Source organism: Venturia canescens, chromosome 7 (genome assembly GCF_019457755.1).
Source record: "Venturia canescens isolate UGA chromosome 7, ASM1945775v1, whole genome shotgun sequence".
Classification (NCBI taxonomy): domain Eukaryota; kingdom Metazoa; phylum Arthropoda; class Insecta; order Hymenoptera; family Ichneumonidae; genus Venturia; species Venturia canescens.
Window position 1 is genome coordinate 9,825,228 of NC_057427.1, and position 19,460 is coordinate 9,844,687.

General features: G+C 42.5%; 1 protein-coding gene across 1 annotated transcript in view; it reads right to left on the bottom strand.

Moving 5' to 3' along the window:
- The window catches only part of LOC122413405 (uncharacterized), a 29,006-nt gene that overhangs the window by 7,504 nt on the left and 2,042 nt on the right, over positions 1 to 19,460 (bottom strand). Inside the window, exon 2 of the mRNA XM_043423723.1 lies at positions 16,653 to 18,190. Within this exon, the coding sequence (XP_043279658.1) occupies positions 16,653 to 18,120 (1,468 nt within the window). The 5' untranslated portion in view covers positions 18,121 to 18,190. The remainder of the gene's footprint in view (positions 1 to 16,652; positions 18,191 to 19,460) is intronic.

Genomic DNA, 19,460 nt, shown 5'->3' on the forward strand with positions numbered 1-19,460 from the left:
GTAATCGAGGAGCGCTGTTAAAATCCGCGTACACACGGTGCGCAGTCTCGTCGTAGACTGGCCGCGAGATCACAGTCGTAGTATGTGCGTGCGTTGTGGAATTCGAATGTATGTGTGCGTGAGCGAAGGTGCGCTCGGCAGTCCAAATGCCATGTGTACCCGTGCACACATTATTCGACGCTAGAGAATTTTCTATCGGCTCGTTCAGAATTAATGGTGCGGTAGGTCGAAAAAAGTCAAGCATTTTTTCGATAATCTCCAACCGTTTAAAGGAGACGAGAACATTTCGGGCGTTTCCAAATGAGAGGGATCGGTAATGACAAATTTCCAGACGCAGTATTCATTGACCCGGAATGAAATGACGCTGCTAACGGGGCCCCAAAAAACTCGTTAATTTTACGAAGCTCTTCCCGCTGACAGAAGTGAGCAGGAAAAAGTATGGAGTCCTGCCTCGTGATATTGCTCAGCAGTTTTCCGAAAAGGTTCGTAACTTCTTGGCGGAAGTAACCTTCCAAAGAAATGGGGCATTGCAAAAACTTGGCTGCGATGTATCTCGTCCGAGGATTCAAGGATTAAAAGCCCTCGAAACCGGAGCGAAAAACGTACTTTGAAGAGCCTTGTAGTTCAATGTTTCTCCACGGATCCGAAACACGTAGTCACAGATATTTAACATTCGTAGGAAAAACTGAGTGCTGCTCGTTACAGTAGACGTTTGCTTCGTGAATGTGAGCAAACCAGCTGCGTGTGTCCCCGCCGAAATGGCACGCTGTCCTTAGCGCAGTCGATCCCAAACGAAGAGTCTTTCCCCAGTGCACAACGGCGCTGTTGCGTGGGTGCTTGTCGACTGGGGAATGAGCCAAAGTTTGCTTTAATCAGGATCAGGGTGTACGAAGTGTTGACCGCTCTCGGTCTCTTCGTTCTCGGTTTGTGCATACGGAGAGAGAGAGAGAGAGAGAGAGCCGTGGTTTCAGAAGTGACAGAAGTGCGTGCTCGTGTGTCGAGCGCGAGGAGTTTGTGTGTAAAAATACGACGTGCGAGTAAGGAAACTTCCAGGTGTGGAAGAGAGTCCCTTTCGCGTGTTCGTGCTCACGAAATCCGTGTGGAGGCTTGACGCAAGCGTGCGCGGGTGTGCGTATAAAAGCGCTTCGGGTGTGGGACGAGAATGCACTGGTGTGTGACGCGCTGTGCTCGTCGGGCATCACAATAGATTGTACGCGCTCGTGAAATACTCCGGGGAAAGGTATCAAATGGTGGCAAACAAAAGAGTATTATAAGGAGAATTAAGGAGGGAGGACCGAGGCTGGGGGGTTGGTTGAAAAATTCATTTTGTGGATAAAGAGATTCGTGAAAGGTCGCAGGACTGTGAGCACTTTTGCACCAATCGTTTGCCTCGCTGCTAATAGGCAACGTCGTTTCAGCTTGAAACTCAAATTATTTTCCACCATTCGGAGATGAGATTCGAGGGAGCAAGAGGGAGCGAAGCCATTACGGACTACTTGGAATTCGGGGCAGTTAACAGCGAGTCGTGTTTTGGTGAACCGATTTCCATTCCAGTGTTTTACCTCAATGTATATATTCACATGTATGACCGCGAAGAGGGGCTTCATTGTTTCGTGATAGTCATCACGACTAGAGACTCGGATTCGAGCTATTCGCCGAGTGTGTACGCCCGGGATCGTGTGTGCGTTACAAAATGACACGTTTCTGTGCGTGAGGTCAATCCAGGAGAATGCCTGTTCCATGGCTCATTGTGCAGGCTTGTGTTCGCTGGAATCCATGGGGGCATACGCTCGATTCGACTCAAGTTCTTCGTCTCAAGACGAGTTCACTTAATGCGGGTCGAAACTGTCAAAAGTTTCAGTGCCCTCGGATGATGGATGGAAGTTTACACATTTTTAGCGATTCCGGCAGCCCAGTTTTACGGTTAAAGTTAAAATTTCAGTCGCAGGGAACCGCTGCAGCCGAAGCTACTCATAGCGCGGGGCGGAGCGCTTCGCTCGAGCGAAAGACTCCGCTGGAAGCCGCCTAGCGGAGAGCCATCGAATCACCCAATCGGAGTTTGAGCGGCGGTGTCACGACTGTAACAAATGTCGCTGAAGTTTTCAACGTTGGACATGAACGAAATTAAAAAAAAAAAAATTTCGATTCACCTCTTTTTTATTTCACGAATCACTTGGCGTGAGGTCAAAAAAGGAAGACGTGCCAAGGAGTTTGGTCGAAGAATTCGTTCCGGAACACCCCCATTTCGGGGGTTGAAATTTTCGAAACATTTCGATAATCAAAAAATGATCTCCAACGATGGGTTTGAAACATGTTTCACGCGATTCTGAGTCGAATGAGACAAAGTTGTAATGACCGAAAAAAACAAAAAAATTTCAAAGGCAATAGACTATGAAAAAATTCCGATATTCGAAAATTTCAAAAATCAAAATAGACCTCCCACGATGGGTTCGAAACATGTTTCACGCGATTCTGAGTCGAATGAGACAAAGTTGTAATGACCGAAAAAAAACAAAAAATTTCAAAGGCAATAGACTATGAAAAAATTCCGAGATTCGAAAATTTCAAAAATCAAAAAAAGACCTTCCACGATGGGTTCGAAACATGTTTCACACGATTCTGAGTCGAATGAGACAAAGTTGTAATGACCGAAAAAAAACAAAAAAATTTCAAAGACAATAGACTATGAAAAAATTCCGAGATTCGAAAATTTCAAAATTTCAAAAATCAAAAAAAGACCTCCCACGATGGGTTCGAAACATGTTTCATACGATTCTGAGTCGAATGAGACAAAGTTGTAGTGACCGAAAATTTCAAAGGCAATAGACTATGAAAAATTGCCAAAGTTCGAAAATTTTCGAAAATTTCAAAAATCAAAAAATGACCTCCCACGATGGGTTCGAAACATGTTTCACACGATTCTGAGTCGAATGAGACAAAGTTGTAATGACCGAAAAAAAACAAAAAAATTTCAAAGGCAATAGACTATGAAAAAATTCCGAGATTCGAAAATTTCAAAAATCAAAAAAAGACCTTCCACGATGGGTTCGAAACATGTTTCACACGATTCTGAGTCGAATGAGACAAAGTTGTAGTAACCGAAAAAAAAAAAAAATTTCGAAGGCAATAGACCATGAAAAATTGCCAAAGTTCGAAAATTTTCGAAAATTTCAAAAATCGAAAAAATGATCTCGAACGATGGGTTTGAAACATGTTTCACGCGATTCTGAGTCGAATGAGACAAAGTTGTAATGACCGAAAAAAACAAAAAAATTTCAAAGGCAATAGACTATGAAAAAATTCCGAGATTCGAAAATTTCAAAAATCAAAAAAAGACCTCCCACGATGGGTTCGAAACATGTTTCACACGATTCTGAGTCGAATGAGACAAAGTTGTAATGACCGAAAAAAAAAAAAAAATTCGAAGGCAATAGACTATAAAAAAATTCCAAGGTTCGAAAATTTTGAAAATTTTCGAAAATTAAAAAAAATGCAAAAATGACTTTCCACGATGGGTTCGAAACATGTTTCACGCGATTCTGAGTCGAATGACACAAAAGTGTAATGACCACGTTTTCCACGTTTGAATCGGCCATATTTTTTTTTATTAATGTTCAATCGGAATTTTGAGCTAATATTCTGTAAGAATATAAAATTCTACGTCGTTATACCTGAAAACAAAATTTTTTCAACGGCTATAATACAAAAAATAGTCGCGTTGAAAGATTGGTAAAAAAAAACGGGACGCTCGAGCGTTAATGGATTAAAAAACACCCGCGGAACACAATGTTCTGAAGCGAATTTTCCAATTTATCGTGGCAAGTCCCTCTGTTTTTGCCTCGAGAAGCAAATCGCAAATAAAAAAAAAGAAATAAGAATGATCATTTGTCTTAAAATTCGGTTTCGGGGCGGCTTTGTCGACAATTGTACCCTTATGAAGGGGGTATTTCGGAACGAATATTTCGACCAAACTTGGCATGTCTTCCTTTTTTGACCTCACGCGAAGAAGTGATTCGTGCAATAAAAAAGAGGTGAATCGAAATTTTTCTATTTTTTAATTTCGTTCAAGTCGAACGTTAGAAACTTCAGCGACATCTGTAACGAAGCAATGATAATGAGAAAGCATACGATAAATCCATGCAAATAAAAGGCTGTGAGATAAGAATAGAATGGTGAACTAATAATAGGAATTCCGGTGGAGAGAAAAAAATCCATTTATCACTGAGGATTATCCGTGATTACGTGTCGTTCACACGATTCTTAGCTCTCAAGTTCTCTTTTCTTTCATTCGAGCTCCAAGTGGGTTACTTGGTTGATCCCATGGGCACTGACGGAAACGCAGTTTTAATTGATGGAGGAGCAAACCGTTGTAGGCGCGATGCGTGTATGTTACTACACGTGCGCGACTCAGTGCACGTGAGTATTTCTAACAAAAGAGGAAACGAACTTTGCCTTGTCGAATACTCGAAACCTTTTTTTTCATATTGTATACACGAAGCCATTATTTGCTCAGATATGGAAGGCATATCTGCCAGCTGTTCGCTTTTGTACACGCACGCGACATTGGGGGAAATCAATTTATTATTTTACGTTTTATTTAACAGAGTGAGCCAAGTCTTCTGAATAAATTTCGAAAAAAATGTTCAACGCAGAAAATAATTTCTTTGCCTTTTAGGCGTTCAGGCATAATTCGAAGTGGATCATTTCGATGAAACTTTGAATGTTTGTAGGAAATTCAATTTTTCATATGTGAAGCAATAACGGGGAGGAAATCATCCGTCGAAATCCCACAGCGACGATTGCCCCAAGCCACTCGCAGAAGGGTGAAAAAAAACATTTTCGCATTTATGAAATTGCTTCACCGACGAGCTCCGCGAGCATGGAAATGGTCGATTTCCAGACGATCACTTTGTTAAGTGAAGTGGATGGAAAGGAGAGGTGTACGTTGGAGTTAAGGGGACGATAAGGTTTCGAGACGAAGGGAAGTAGTCGCTCAGGGTTCGCTGGCTGAAACAAACACTCACCTACGCACCAATACGCATGCATATGTATACGCCAAAGAGAGGGAGCCGAGAGAGAAAGTGAGAGGACTTTGGGGGCACGAAGGAGCACTCGAGAAGCGTAATTTCAAATTCTCAAGTATTGGCACTCGAATGGGCAACCGCCAACGGTTAACCACTTACGCATTCCTTGCCATTATTTGCTTTAGAGAGTATAATGCATTTCAGGATCGAATATGCTCGCATAGATCGTGCCGTTGGATCTCGAACAGGCGATTTTCAGCCTGCTGGCCTCATGCTCGTTTTCTGTGAGAACCTCAAAATCCGATTAATTTTATTTTTAACCGACTGCCATAAAAATCACGAGCGCTGCTAGAATTCCTGCCAGGAGCAGTGCAATTCAGCAATGAAAAAGTCAAACTTTCAACTTGAGTAATGATCTGCTTTTTAGTGAAAAATACAAATGTAAATACCTCGTTGAGCAAGATCAGTGCAGCATAGTTGAATTAGCTCCGCGTGTACGGGCAGTTGCTACCGCAAGTTAAAGTGCCGACGAGTTGAGAACTCCTTGCATAATTGGAGTCAACGATGCGTACCGAGTGGCCTCAGCCATTGTCTGCATACAGTTACTCGATTATTCTGTGAAGCGAAATTTTATCGGAGAAGAGACGAACGGGGGATTTTCTTCGGTCCCTGCGGCTCCTAACGAGCGAGCAGATAAGATGAATTAAATAGGGGAGAGGCGAGAGAGAAGCGGAGTAAATAAAAAATCACTGCAAGTCTCAACGAGAGTGTTAGCATCGCACAATGATGCCATTGTTTTAGCTGCAGATAGAAATTTGATGAACGATCGCAAAACCAACGAGGTTTCAAATCAACCATTTTTTTTCATTCCTCATCGATGAGCTATCAAATTATGTTACATTGAGTGTCGCACACGTTGTCGTTGCAGCGATCCAAAGTCGATGAGAATTTCGTAGAGCCAACGCGAACCGATGAAAAGTCACAGAATGACGAAGCTTTTTTGCATGAGATACTGAGCCATTTCCGGGCTTTTACTCTCCCTAATTAATAAACTACAAACGGTAAGTTCGTGTGAGATTATAGAAGACACTCGAGTCGTCCGAGTGCGCACTTTTCCTTCTTCTATCCATTACAAGCACGCACTCGGACGGATGGACAAGAAAAGAGGAAGAAAAGGGAATTCAGATAAGACGACAGAGGCATCGGCCGAAGAACAAATACCGAATAATCGTTTTCTCCCTCTCTGTCCTCTGGAGCTTCTGCTGGTTTCACGGTGCAACGCTCCGGTGACGCGTCAATGGCCTTGGACAGTGTGAACTCGAGCAATATCGGCTGGTTTCGGGTTCAAATTCTTGCTAAACTGCGACCTCACTCGCGTTCCGTCCATCGCAACTGCTTTCATAGTTTTTTTTTCCCCATTTTATTCCAAAATTTTATCGTTTATTTTCCTGTCGAAGGTGTATTCGCCCCCGCAATCGCAAGCTCGTTAAAATGAGTAAAAGACCAAATTCGAAATACGAAAAACCCGGAAAAAAGCGAGCGGCTCTGAGCGTTCACCGTCAGCAAAAACTTCCTTTCGAGTTTGACGAAAGGACGCGAACAGTACCGTGAACACTAACTCGGCTCCTACTGTAATCCATCCACATGCGACGAACGTATATATTTGTATTAACACACCCGTATCTCCGAAGCGTAACGATTTACAGGAAAATTGTCTCAGAGTGTAATCAGCGAGGTCTTTATGACACATCGTCCAAAAATACAACGTAACATTACTACAAAGAGTTCTGCCTTTTGTTCGAATCGAACTTCAGTCAATTTTATGTAGTTTTTTATATAGACGATTAAATTCTAGTAAAATTAATTTTGGTAAATATTCAGAGGTGCAATTTTTCCGAAAAATGGGGGTAGAATTTTTTTACTTTTTCATCAGTTAATAGTTATCGGTCCAACGATGATAATCGGTTGGGGGGCCTTGAAATTTTTGATGGAAATTATTTTTCTTAGCAAAAATAAAAAAAAAACAAATTTTTGTTGCCCTTCTGAATTTTTCTATATGGAAAGAATCAATTTAGTCATTTTCATCCTGATCGATTCCGATGGGATCGAACTGTGATTGAAATGAATCAGTGAAAATAGAATTCAATGGTTGTAAATCAGTCGATCAGACCAAAGTAACGAGCTGCACAGAGAGTGAAATAGTTTTCAATTCAGCCTGGAATATCTCGTGTGTAATAATTGTATAAATTGATTATATCGCGATCGTTAGAGTTACAATTGGCGGACATGACGTATGTGCCTCAGAACATGTACGCAGCTCGCTTCGTACTTGGATAAGTATCGTGCTCTCTCTCTCTCTCTCTCTCTCTCTCTCTCTCTGTTCTCTTGACCGAGCACATGCTCGTACAATTTTACAAGGAGAGCCTCGCGCGGCGTCGAGCGTAAGGAAACGAATGCGGAGGAAATGCTCTCGTGGCTTTGTATATAAAGCACGCGTTATAAACTGTTTTGCGCCAGATGAGAGATATTATACGAAGGGAAGGGGCCGGTTAGACCAGCGTGATCTCATGCGCTAGGGTCTCTCACATGCCACACGATCCATACGGCTCAAGTCTTGAAAGATCAAAAGAAATGTGGAGACAAAACTGTCTCGAGTAGAAGATGAAAAAAATCGGTCATTTTTACGTTGACAATCGAATAAAATGTGGAAAAAGTGAATTTCGTCAATAAGCGTGAAAAAATGATGGGGACGATTCCAATGTTTTGTACGATGAGGGAAAGCGATTGGAAAAACGAGTCCGAGCACATAAAAATACAGCAAGACTCGCGCAAACTTTTTTTTATGAATCAACGTCGAGGTGCGATTTTTTATTCTTTTGCTTCGGCTTCAAAGATTTGATTGGAATTTTGAAAAATCGATGGAGATTTGCCCCCGTGAAAAGGCATGTCGAAGACCTCTCAAGAGCTGCGACATTCCGTCAGAAAGTTTCGTCCAAACACTGCCAATTGAAGCCTCGTAAGAGCCAACGTCGTGTAACAACTCGCGTTATATCAGCGTGGGAAATGTTCAAATGGAAAATGTTTTTTTCATTTCGAATTTGGCTCTCCCAAGACTCGAGCAACACGAGAACCATCAGCGCGAATTTGAAGGCCCGATGAAAATCGAGTTATCACATTATCTCGAGGATTTATTGAATCACGATGATGAATTTAGCTCGAAGCGTATTAAGCTCGTCGTACGCTCTGCGGCCCGAGTTCCATACGTCAATTACGATCGTTCGAGGGGAGCAGAAGCAGGAGAAGTTGATGAACGCCGGCATCGCGACAATTAGCCTCGAGTTGGGGCTCTGAACTTCAGTCAGTCTTCATTCCGCTCCAACCTCTCCTCCACACCCAAGATTCGTGAGTTTAAGGTCATGCGGGATCTGCAGTTAAGGATGTGACTTCGGCACAAACGTTCTCACTCAACAACTTCATTCGATGGGAATTTTCTTATTCAACGGCCCTGAGAATTTCTGGGAAACATTGCGAGAGAAAAAAATGGAAAAAGTTGGAAAAATGGAGTAGAAAAAAAATACGAGAAATTCGTTGACTTTTTTCTGCAAATTCAAACAATTTTTGGAGATTGGTGTTTGCGGCACTTCGAAAGTGCATCGAACTTTCGATGATTTTCTCGCATTTTTCAAACTCAACATCCGAAACGAATTCGAACGAAGACATTTTTTACAAAACGTACACGTTCGACACCTTCAACGAACTCGATCGTTTTTCATCGCGAATGTACCGAGCGATCAACGCTTACGAGACGATTCGTCGTCCGTCCTGAGACCCGCATCATGCCCGCAATTTCTCTCGAGACAACGGAAGGAGGGTCACATCGAGACAACAAAACACTCGCGTACTTGCTCGTCGGCAAACAAAAGTTTCATAATTTCACGTCTTTTAAGCGTAATTCCTAATCTAGATGATGCAATATTTAACCTTAATACATATTTTCATACTTATTGTCCTGGACGATGATCGCTTAACGATCCAGCCCAGTGAGGAGGAGTTTCCGGCACCAATTTTCCTGAAGAGCCAAAAAAATTGTTGCGATCTAATAAAAAATTTTGATCCCGACGACGACTCGTCGAGGCGACTCTTTGTGCCATCTTCAGTCGGCTAAACTAATCGACGATTACACAGCATGTTTCAGGATAACCGCTGGAAAAAGCATTGATACTCTTGTCAAGAATCGTTTTTTTCCCATTGATATCAGCTTCGTTACCGGACGAGCTGTCGAGTTAGCGATAAGCCGGCGCCTCCCTGGTTTCCACAAGTATTTGTGTCGTCGTTTCATGTATGGGGTGTTTTCGATCAATTGCGATTCGTCTAATTGCAGCCATTGGATTGAGTTAGGGAAGGGAAATTGAATGGGATAGAAACGAAGCTGAAAATTCAGGGATTTTGGTAACTGTCATTTGGAAAATCTGTCAACAATCATGCGTCGATTCATCGGTCGATTGAGCGTCGAAAACCCCGCGCATAAATTCGTTGCTGCGCGGCGTATCGGGACAACATTTTTCCATCTTCGTCCCTATTTCGTTCGACCTCTTTGTCCGTTGAGATTACGTGCGACAATAAAAGTGATCGTGGGGGCTCTCGCAGCAATACAAGTCGAACGAGTGTTGATGGAACTCGCGATGTTGGAGGAAACGCCGGAATGGATTGGCAACGCCAGAAAAGCTACTGCAATGAATCCGAACTTCCGTTCTGCATTTTACACATTCTTCGCAATTTCCCCGATTTTTTATCGTTTTTATCGGTCGTGTTTCGTCGCCCTTTGATGAAATCGATCTTCAAGATCGTCTGAGTAACAAAGTACTTCATTGTTGAAACTCACTTTACTTTCAATTTATCGCAATGGAAAAATTCGCCGAGAAAAAAAAAATGCGTTTCACTGAAAATTCAGGCAATTTCGAAAATCACTCCTAAAACTCACTTTTTTCTGTGCATCAAGAGAAACAGGAAAGACTACAAAACTGAACTTTCGATCCTGTAATACGGCAGCAGTGCCCTAGTGGCCTTACCCTACGTCTCGTAATTAGCCTCTATCTTTCATCTTTTTTACAATAAATTTATATTCAGTCATTACAGTAATGAAGGAAACTCAGATACGATTACTGTTCATGGAGATGTGGAGTCAGCTGTGAAGCACGTACATGGGTACGACTATGTACAATTAAGCATTTTGCATCGAATTAACGAGCCACTAAAATCACCATTTCAAAGTGATTTTTCATATCAGATTGTCTCGGTGGTAAAAGTAGAAAAATAATCGTTTTAAAGCTGCTCTATGAAGCTATTTCTTTTTTTTTTTATTTTTATTTTTTTATTTTTATTTCCAATATTTCGTTACATTTTTTTTCAAATACGATGAAAAAACTATTAAAGAAACAGTAAATCGGATTGTTTTTTGTTGTTACGATGGAGGACAAATTGACAGAAAAATTGATCAAGAGTTAGGTAATTAACGCGTCGACAACAACCCCGAAGAAAATGTATGAAAGTCGTTGCGCTGTCAAATTGACTTTAAACGTCCCATACGTACAAATGTGTACGTATAATACACAGTAAACTCATTATAATGCTGTGCGAGGTCTCAGTTACTGTGCACATAATTATAGACGCGTAACGGGTCTCGTTTAAGCATTCCCCCTCCCTTAATATGTGTCAGGCCTTCGTCCATACAATCTCTCGTCGAGCATCAGTTTCGCTCGGCTCTCGTGTTTCTTTCTCCCTTTCTCTCTCTCTCTCTCTTTTATTTTTATTAATAATCTGAATCATTTTCTTGGAACAAAAGTGGCAACAATCGACCCGTAGACATTTTCATTACGGTCGACGAACTTTGTGAATCGTACGATGCACGAACGTGAGGGAGTTACAAGCGAGGAGATTTTTGTCACGAGGTTGCTCGATACAATATCACATTCCCATGCGGGTCACGGAGAGAAAAAAAGGAAGAAAATGAAGAAGAAAAAAACGAGAAATTCTGAGGAGCAAGCAGAGCGCGTTTCGGAGGCTCGACGAATTTTTCTTTCCTTACTTTCCCGTTCCCTCTTTTGTGATTGGACCGCGGCTTCCCCGACTCGTGGGACGAGACACACACTTAAATTCAAACGATTCCGAGAAAAAGAGTCATCACGAGTCTTTAGACAACTTGAATTTTTCGAGTTTTTCTCCAGAGTTACATTTCAATTGGCTGCTTGACTATATGTGCTTCCAAAATCGATCACTTCCGGTCTACCATGTGCTCGAGAGCGAGCGACAGCATTAAACGCTCCGCGGGTAAGTATGACCCCGGGAGAGAACTCTCTTCGTAACGAAATAAATGATGGAAAGTTTTCTCACCTTTGCTCTCGCAGACATCGCACAAGACCATTTCCCAGTCGGCGAAAAATCCTCAAAATCAAACGCACATTTGGTCGCAACGAATTCCGATGGAAAATCCAACAAAGCGGCGAGCACTGTTTCACTACGTTCGAGATTTTGCGATCACCGGAAATAACGCGGTCCTGCTTCGCGAGACGGTGAAAAAGAAATGATAAAAAGTGGCTTGGCACGTCGCCGCGGAAGCAATGACACGCGGTCGTGACGAAAGTGCTAACGGTTTGACAGCTTAGCTTGCACTGTGCTTGGCCACGCAGCCACGAGCATATGGACGACATTCGGGAGGGGTAGAGAATTTCATTGTAAAGCATAGACGTCGACGCTCGCTCGCTATCGCTCGCCGAGAGTAGGGACAGGAAAAGGACCCCCAGATCAATATTAGGGCGTAGACTCAAGGGCGAAAGGATGACCCAGCGCAGCCTCCCCATCGCGTTTCTCACCCCAAGCATCCCCGAAAATTCTACCCGGATATAGGGATCCCCTTCGTGGCTCCTTGCCTCTTCACGGAGGAACACAACTCGCGAGGGAATGCGCCCTTATCGAATTAAATTTACGTTCCAATTGAATAAATAATCTTATTACGAGGATTTTTCCTGGTGGGATTCGTTACGAAGATACATTCGATTCACGGGCCTTTTACATTCGATGAAAATTCAAATAATTGGGAGGCAGATTGCTCGCAATTATTTTCAGTTGAATCGAAAATTTTCGAAAATTTTCAAACCTTGGCAATTTTTTCTGAGTCTGCTGCCTCCGAAATTTTGTTTTTTTTTTTTTCGGTTATTACAACTTTGTCTCATTCGACTCAGAATCGCGTGAAACATGTTTCAAACCCATCGTTGGAGATCATTTTTTCGATTTTTGAAATTTTCGAAAATTTTCGAACCTTGGCAATTTTTCATGGTCTATTGCCTTTGAAAATTTTTTTTTTTTCGGTCACTACAACTTTGTCTCATTCGACTCAGAATCGCGTGAAACATGTTTCGAACCCATTGTTGGAGGTCAATTTTTCGATTTTTGCGATTTTCGAAAAATTTCGAAATTTTCGAATCTCGGAATTTTTTCATAGTCTATTGCCTTTGAAATTTTTTTGTTTTTTTCGGTCATTACAACTTTGTCTCATTCGACTCAGAATCGCGTGAAACATGTTTCGAACCCATCGTGGGAGGTCTTTTTTTGATTTTTGAAATTTTGAAATTTTCGAATCTCGGAATTTTTTCATAGTCTATTGCCTTTGAAATTTTTTTTTTTTTCGGTCACTACAACTTTGTCTCATTCGACTCAGAATCGCGTGAAACATGTTTCGAACCCATAGTTGGAGGTCAATTTTTCGATTTTTGCGATTTTCGAAAAATTTCGAAATTTTCGAATCTCGGAATTTTTTCATAGTCTACTGCCTTTGAAATTTTTTTGTTTTTTTCGGTCACTACAACTTTGTCTCATTCGACTCAGAATCGCGTGAAACATGTTTCAAACCCATCGTTGGAGATCATTTTTTCGATTTTTGAAATTTTCGAAAATTTTCGAACTTTGGCAATTTTTCATGGTTTATTGCCTTCGAAATTTTTTTTTTTCGGTCACTACAACTTTGTCTCATTCGACTCAGAATCGCGTGAAACATGTTTCGAACCCATCGTGGGAGGTCTTTTTTTGATTTTTGAAATTTTCGAATCTCGGAATTTTTTCATAGTCTATTGCCTTTGAAATTTTTTTGTTTTTTTTCGGTCATTACAACTTTGTCTCATTCGACTCAGAATCGCGTGAAACATGTTTCAAACCCATCGTTGGAGATCATTTTTTCGATTTTTGAAATTTTCGAAAATTTTCGAACTTTGGCAATTTTTCATGGTCTATTGCCTTCGAAAATTTTTTTTTTTCGGTCACTACAACTTTGTCTCATTCGACTCAGAATCGTGTGAAACATGTTTCGAACCCATCGTTGGAGGTCATTTTTTCGATTTTTGAACTCAACGGTTTGTTGGCTCAATCTTGTTGTCAAACTTTTAAAAACGCTCCTAAAAGTCATGAGTTTAAGAAATCCTTCGATGCTGCCATTGGTTTCGGTCACGGACACGAGGTGAACGATTTTCGTTTGGTATTCAAACACAAACGTATAAATATTTGTGACTTATCGTATCTCGCAGCTCACTAATGAAATATTTATACTCATCGAGCTCGCAACGGACAGACGTTCCTGCTTGGCCATCGGTTACGTCTGGGGTCGAAGAATTCGATGACTCAAATGTGAGAGGTAATTGTTATTGAGATTCTTTTTTTTAAATCGTTTTGATGAGAAGAGAAACGAGAAAAAAATGTCTCAATCAGAGACTGACGGAGCGATTAGCACCGCCACAGTCGAATGGTATTTTTATTGAGTCTACGATCGCATCATTTTTCCGAGGCTAAATATTCACTAATGTGAAAATAATGATCTTTAAGGTCGTCGAGGCGATCGGAAAGATCATCGGTCTCGGCTTCGCTGACAGCGCGTGCCGCGCTGTGCAAACATATGGGCATTTTCGTGCTTCTTTCCCCATCGAAAGGTCGGGATTTGCCACTCTCAAAATAACTTTATTCATGGACACAGATTCGATCTTTGGAGTGTGCCAGGACTCTGTCACATTCGCTACGCAGGCAAATTGTTAGAAAAAATTTCACCAAAAAATGCAGGAGCCTCTGAGCCCAGAGCCCATTTCGAAATTACTCGAAAATATTTCATTATTTCGGCACGAATTTATGATTTCGGAAGACCATGATTTTTAGAGTTTTTTCTCATTCTGTGGGAAACAAAATAAAATTGAACCAAGCAGTTCCTGAGCGATTTTGGTCTGCCTCAAACTCCGATGATTTTTTGACGCCGATCATTGCACGCTTTCGCGGTCCTATCATGAGCTTTTCGATTAGTTATGTCGAGACGACCTTTGAACACACTGTTTTTATTTTTCCAGTCGTGAGAAGACGTGTACGAAGACTTTCGCACCGAACCACGAGGATCGGCGACTGATCTATGCTGCTCTCGAGCCAAACGTGACTCTCGATAGTTGCTCGTGCATATATTTATATTGAATGATGCTGGTATCGTTGTACCACGACAAAAGGCACATGCCAAACCGAAGACTGCCGTGAATGTGTTTCACGAAAGTGCATAGTGGAACTTCGACCTCGAGGGGTTGAAAAAATCGTTGAAAATTTCAAAGTTTTTTTCGAAAAAGCGTCTCCGCCGAAGCCTGAAAGAAAAAAGTGTTTCGACAGACCTCAAATCCAGCACTCGCGAGCGATTTTGGTAGCTTTCATTTTCTGCTTTCAATTGCACCCAAAAACGCACATAAATCCTCCGAGAATTTCACATTTGCATATTTTTATGGTTACGCTTACATCGCAGGAGTCACATCCCAGGGAACTTTTATTTCATTATTAAGGCGCGCGCGCGCTATAATTGCACGTAATTACACGATTACATAAGGATTTATTTAACGAAACGAGAAATCGATGGAATGCGAATGGAATGTGAAACTCGATGGAAACTGACATCGAATCGAGCGCTTCGCAATCCTCCAGAATTCTATGCAACTTTAAACTTTCTTTGATACACCGTATCACGAAAACGTTTCTTTTTTCTTGCTTCGAAGATCTTCGATTACATCTCAGCGATGAATTTGTTTACTTTCTTCGCTGTTTATTCATGGATCGTATTAGTCGAATTTTCAACAACGTTTGAGGGAAAGTCCACGCAGAGAAAACGAGGCCGAAAATTCTAGAGGAAAGTATTAGAAATACGGTATCTCGGGGACCTTTCACGAACTCGAATATTCTACAAATAACTGATTTTAAATAACAGTAAAGTAAAAGTGCATGCGAATAGATTGGCGAAATTTCAGGTCAGGTTATCGAACATTTAATGAAGAATTAAAACTTAAAAAATCGTAAAATCTTTACGGGAGCTTATGGAAATTCCATCATCACCACATTTCTATTCAATAATTTTAAATTCCTGATACAAACTCTCACAGACAGGAATACCTTAATTCTCGAAGAGCAGTAATAAGAATTGTTTTATCCACCATAGTAAAAAGACCAATACCCATACCTTTTATTCAAAAGACTCAAGAGTCTTCTCTATAAGCATAATAAAAAATGTTTTCAGTCACTTCGAGTGTTTATATTGTTAAGTGTGCTCGAGCAACTCTGAAAAAAATTATATTATATAGTAAAATGTCAAACGTATTCGGTGTATCATACAATTTACTGCGCTGACAGTCCAAATTTGTGATTTCCAATACATCACTTCTACTTATCAGTGAGTGCTAGTCTGACACGATGAATAACACTCGAAAACCAAACGAAATATAGTTCTCACGTACATTACTTTTTGCTGTGGACATAAAGCTGTTTAGAATTGAAGGGACGAAAAAAAATGGCAAAATTCAAAAAATACTATGCTGTTTGTATACGGTGGCTAAATACTTTGAAAATTCTTGAAAGATAATATATACCGAGTCTCTTGATGCTATACAAAACGAATTCGTTTTCTCGACCGTGTAGGAACATCGTTGCGAAAACTCGTCCGCGGTAATGCATTTTGAAGATTACAATAAAAAACGAAAATAATTAACTTTGGATTCAAGATGAATTGAGTTAGAGAATTCGAGTTTACTTTCCTCCAGGCTTCGTGTTTTTTCATTGAAAAATCCGAGAGTGCGGAGTTTTAATGGGAATATCCGATATTCAGTTCGACTTGAGTGAATCCATATGTGGAAGGCGAGCACATGCACACATGTTTTCGGGTGACTCGTTTCGGGAAGGCAGTCCCCGACCTGGGCCATTGAGACTCCGGGGGAACGAGGCCTAAAAATAGGGATTGCCTAAGTCCTGTATTAAGGGTTCTTTCTCGTTCGTGTACCGCGGTGTTCGGGCACCTATACGCGTTGCCTCGAGGACACTCGTAAATTAAAACTAATTCAGTTTTTCCGCTCAGTCAAAATTCTAACCGTTTCGTTTTTTACGGTCCTGCGGGGGTCGAGTGCCATTTTTCTCGGGTCCTTGACGCTGAACGAGTTGGCACGAAGTTTAAGAAAAAGCTTTATGAGGCGTGTCGTTCTGAATCTTTCTAAAATTTCATGGATTTTCAGTTGTGTAATAAAAATGATCGATTTCGTCAGGCTTTGTTAAAAGGAATTCGAGTAATGAAAGTGCCTTTACCTTTTTTCGAGTCCTCGCTGTCAGAGTGCAATTCCACGTCATGGAGTCTCATGGATTGTACGAAACCTCGCCAATGACTCCTCGGTCGACTTCTCTCGGTCAAATCGTTCTGCAACTCTTCCAATTGCCTGTCAGATTCTTTAAGCAGGCCGTCGAGTATATCCGGTCTCTCAAGGACGGTTGTTCGCTTCGTGAGACCCTGACCAGTGTCGCCGTGTTCCGTGGGACCGGTGGACGAATTTTTGATGTCGTGGCAGCCATTTTTTTTCGGAGATCCTTCGCCCGCGTCATCGAGCTGATCGGTGATCATGGAAATTCTGGAATCTCGTCGCCTTCTCGCGGGCGGTTGAGGCTGCTCGTTCTTGTCCCTCGTCCCGAGGGGCTCCTCACTTTTACTGGTGAATTCAGCGGGCGTGCGTAGTTTGGAGGGACTCGATGGGCTCTTTTCAGCAAGTTTGGGCGTTTGGTTCGTCACTTTTTTGTCCTTTGTGTGATAATCTCGTTTGTTATCGATTCTATCGAGTTGCTTGTTTTGCTGTTCGCGATTGGAGCCACGAGAAACTTGGATGAGTTTCTGTGCGAGCAATCGCGTTCTATTAACATCAGCAGATTTGCCGCTTCTCTCGTCGCCGTCGCGAGTCTTCGGGGCTCCGTTGCTACTCGAATTGCCAGTTTTGGGCGAGCCCGTGTTAGCACCGCGGGATCCGCGCTCGCTCGGGGAAGCGAACATTTGCTGGATCTTCATGATGTCGGCGCGTATTTTGGCGGCGTTGGAAGTGGCGCTTTTGGGCGAGGGATCGGGGCACTCGTTCGACGACTTGGACGCGTTTTCAACGGGTGTTTTGTTGTCGCCGCGGAGTTGACGACTGGAACGCGAATTCCTTTCCGGCTGCGGAGTGCTTCGGAGGCGTTCCAAATCTTTGAGATTCGCCAACATCGAACTCGGCGGACGCGCCGAGGCGTAGTGCAAACGCGTACATTTCTCGTCCTCCCGTTCCTCGCGGTTCGATTCCTCGATCGTTGAACCCACGAAGAGAGTTTTCGGGCGCGATCTCGAGCCGCTTTTCCCTGATGCTTTCTTATCGACTCTCGGGGTCGCGTGGATGCAAACGGTCTCTCGAATCTCGTTTATGTTCCGCAGCCGCGGCGCTCCGACCTTTATACCGGTCGTTCTCAATATCACCTTTTCCACCGACTCGATGTCGCGCTCGCGACACAATCTTCTCTCCTCTATCAATCTCGCTCGATCGACGTCGATTCCGCCGCTTCCACCTGATCCCGAATAAATGGATTTTGACGGGACAACTGATCCGCTCGAATATCCGGCGTGTCCTCGACTCGTCTTGTTGTTCATCCCCGTCGATGGACTTTCCATGCCGTTCGTTCGACTCGTCCGGAGTGGCGTCATCCTCACCAAGCGCGGCGCGTCCCGAGGGTCGTCCGTTTGCAAGCTCCCCCGATAAACCATCTTCGGAAAATGGTTTTATCGACTCCTCGCGCGAAGCTCCAGGCTCGTGAGCAGAAAATATTTTGCGGACCTGCGAATTCGGAATTGAAGCGTTAACGATTTCAACGAAAAACACTCATCCAAACACCCCGGCTGACGTTAATATTTGGCTGGTTTGAGGAAAGATTACGAAACTTGACGCGACCTCTTTCATAAGAAATTCGTAAAACATTTTTTATTCGAAAGTGCATGCGCGACGGCAAAAAAGGTGAATTTACATCCTTTCGAGAGAGCTAGAGCTTTACTACACTTTATTCATCGCGCATGGAAAAGTGATCGTACCCGTAAACAAGGAATGCCTTAATCCCGGATTTGAATATTTCTTGGCACAGAGTGCGTATTCCATAAATTATGGAAATCGATGCTAAAAGAGAATGTGCCAAAAACACATCAATCCCCTCGAACTAATCTGCTCCGCGTCTCCTTTCGAAATAAGCAGCTTTTCTAGTCGACCAAAAACGTCGAATGCGATTGCAGAATGAAAATATATCTTTTCGACGTTTCGAAACTCGTGCACTGCACAAAGATAAAATGCCACGATTGTAGAGGCCCATTTGAACCGCGCGCGAGCTTGCCTGACATTATACGTTACAGTGCGACGTGTAGAACATTTCGATAGTGAGTTCGATTTATGAGGGCCGATAAGAGTGGGTTCGTGACGCTGCTGCGGACCACTTTCACCGCCCGTTCATAGTCGACATTAAATTTGCAATGGAAACCAACGATACGGGGACCATCTTTTTTCCAGTGGAGAAAAAACGCGACACGAAAAATCAAAGGAAACCATTTCGTGTATAAATTCATCGGAAAGTTAATTCCGCACGCGCGTTGTCTCGAGCAACCTTCATCCTAGAAAAATTCTGTCTGTTTCTTCGAGCTTCAAGCCCTGTGCGAAACTTGTTCGGCTTCTGGGTGATTAACTGAGCAATCGTTCACCGCCCACGCCTCATTTTTCACTGGGGGTCAAGCGCGTAATTGCCAGAAGAACCGTTAAAGATTCGACACTCGGAGCCCGAAACTGCGTAAAACTTGCAGCCTCTCCAACGACACCAAAAGCCCAGAGGATGCTCAAAAACTCTGTTAATCTCAACGCAATTAATGTGTTTTCGGTCGACACGAAAGCCACGACCCTTCTACGATTTCGGAGGAATAATACAAAATTTTATTATCCTCCAGTATTCAAAATTCATTTACATTTGGAAAACTCGTGGAAGACCCATTTTTGAGGAACGCCGCAGACTCCGCTGGATGGCAACGCACGCGATTGAAGCGCCTCAACCTTCGCCATTGATCCGAGAATC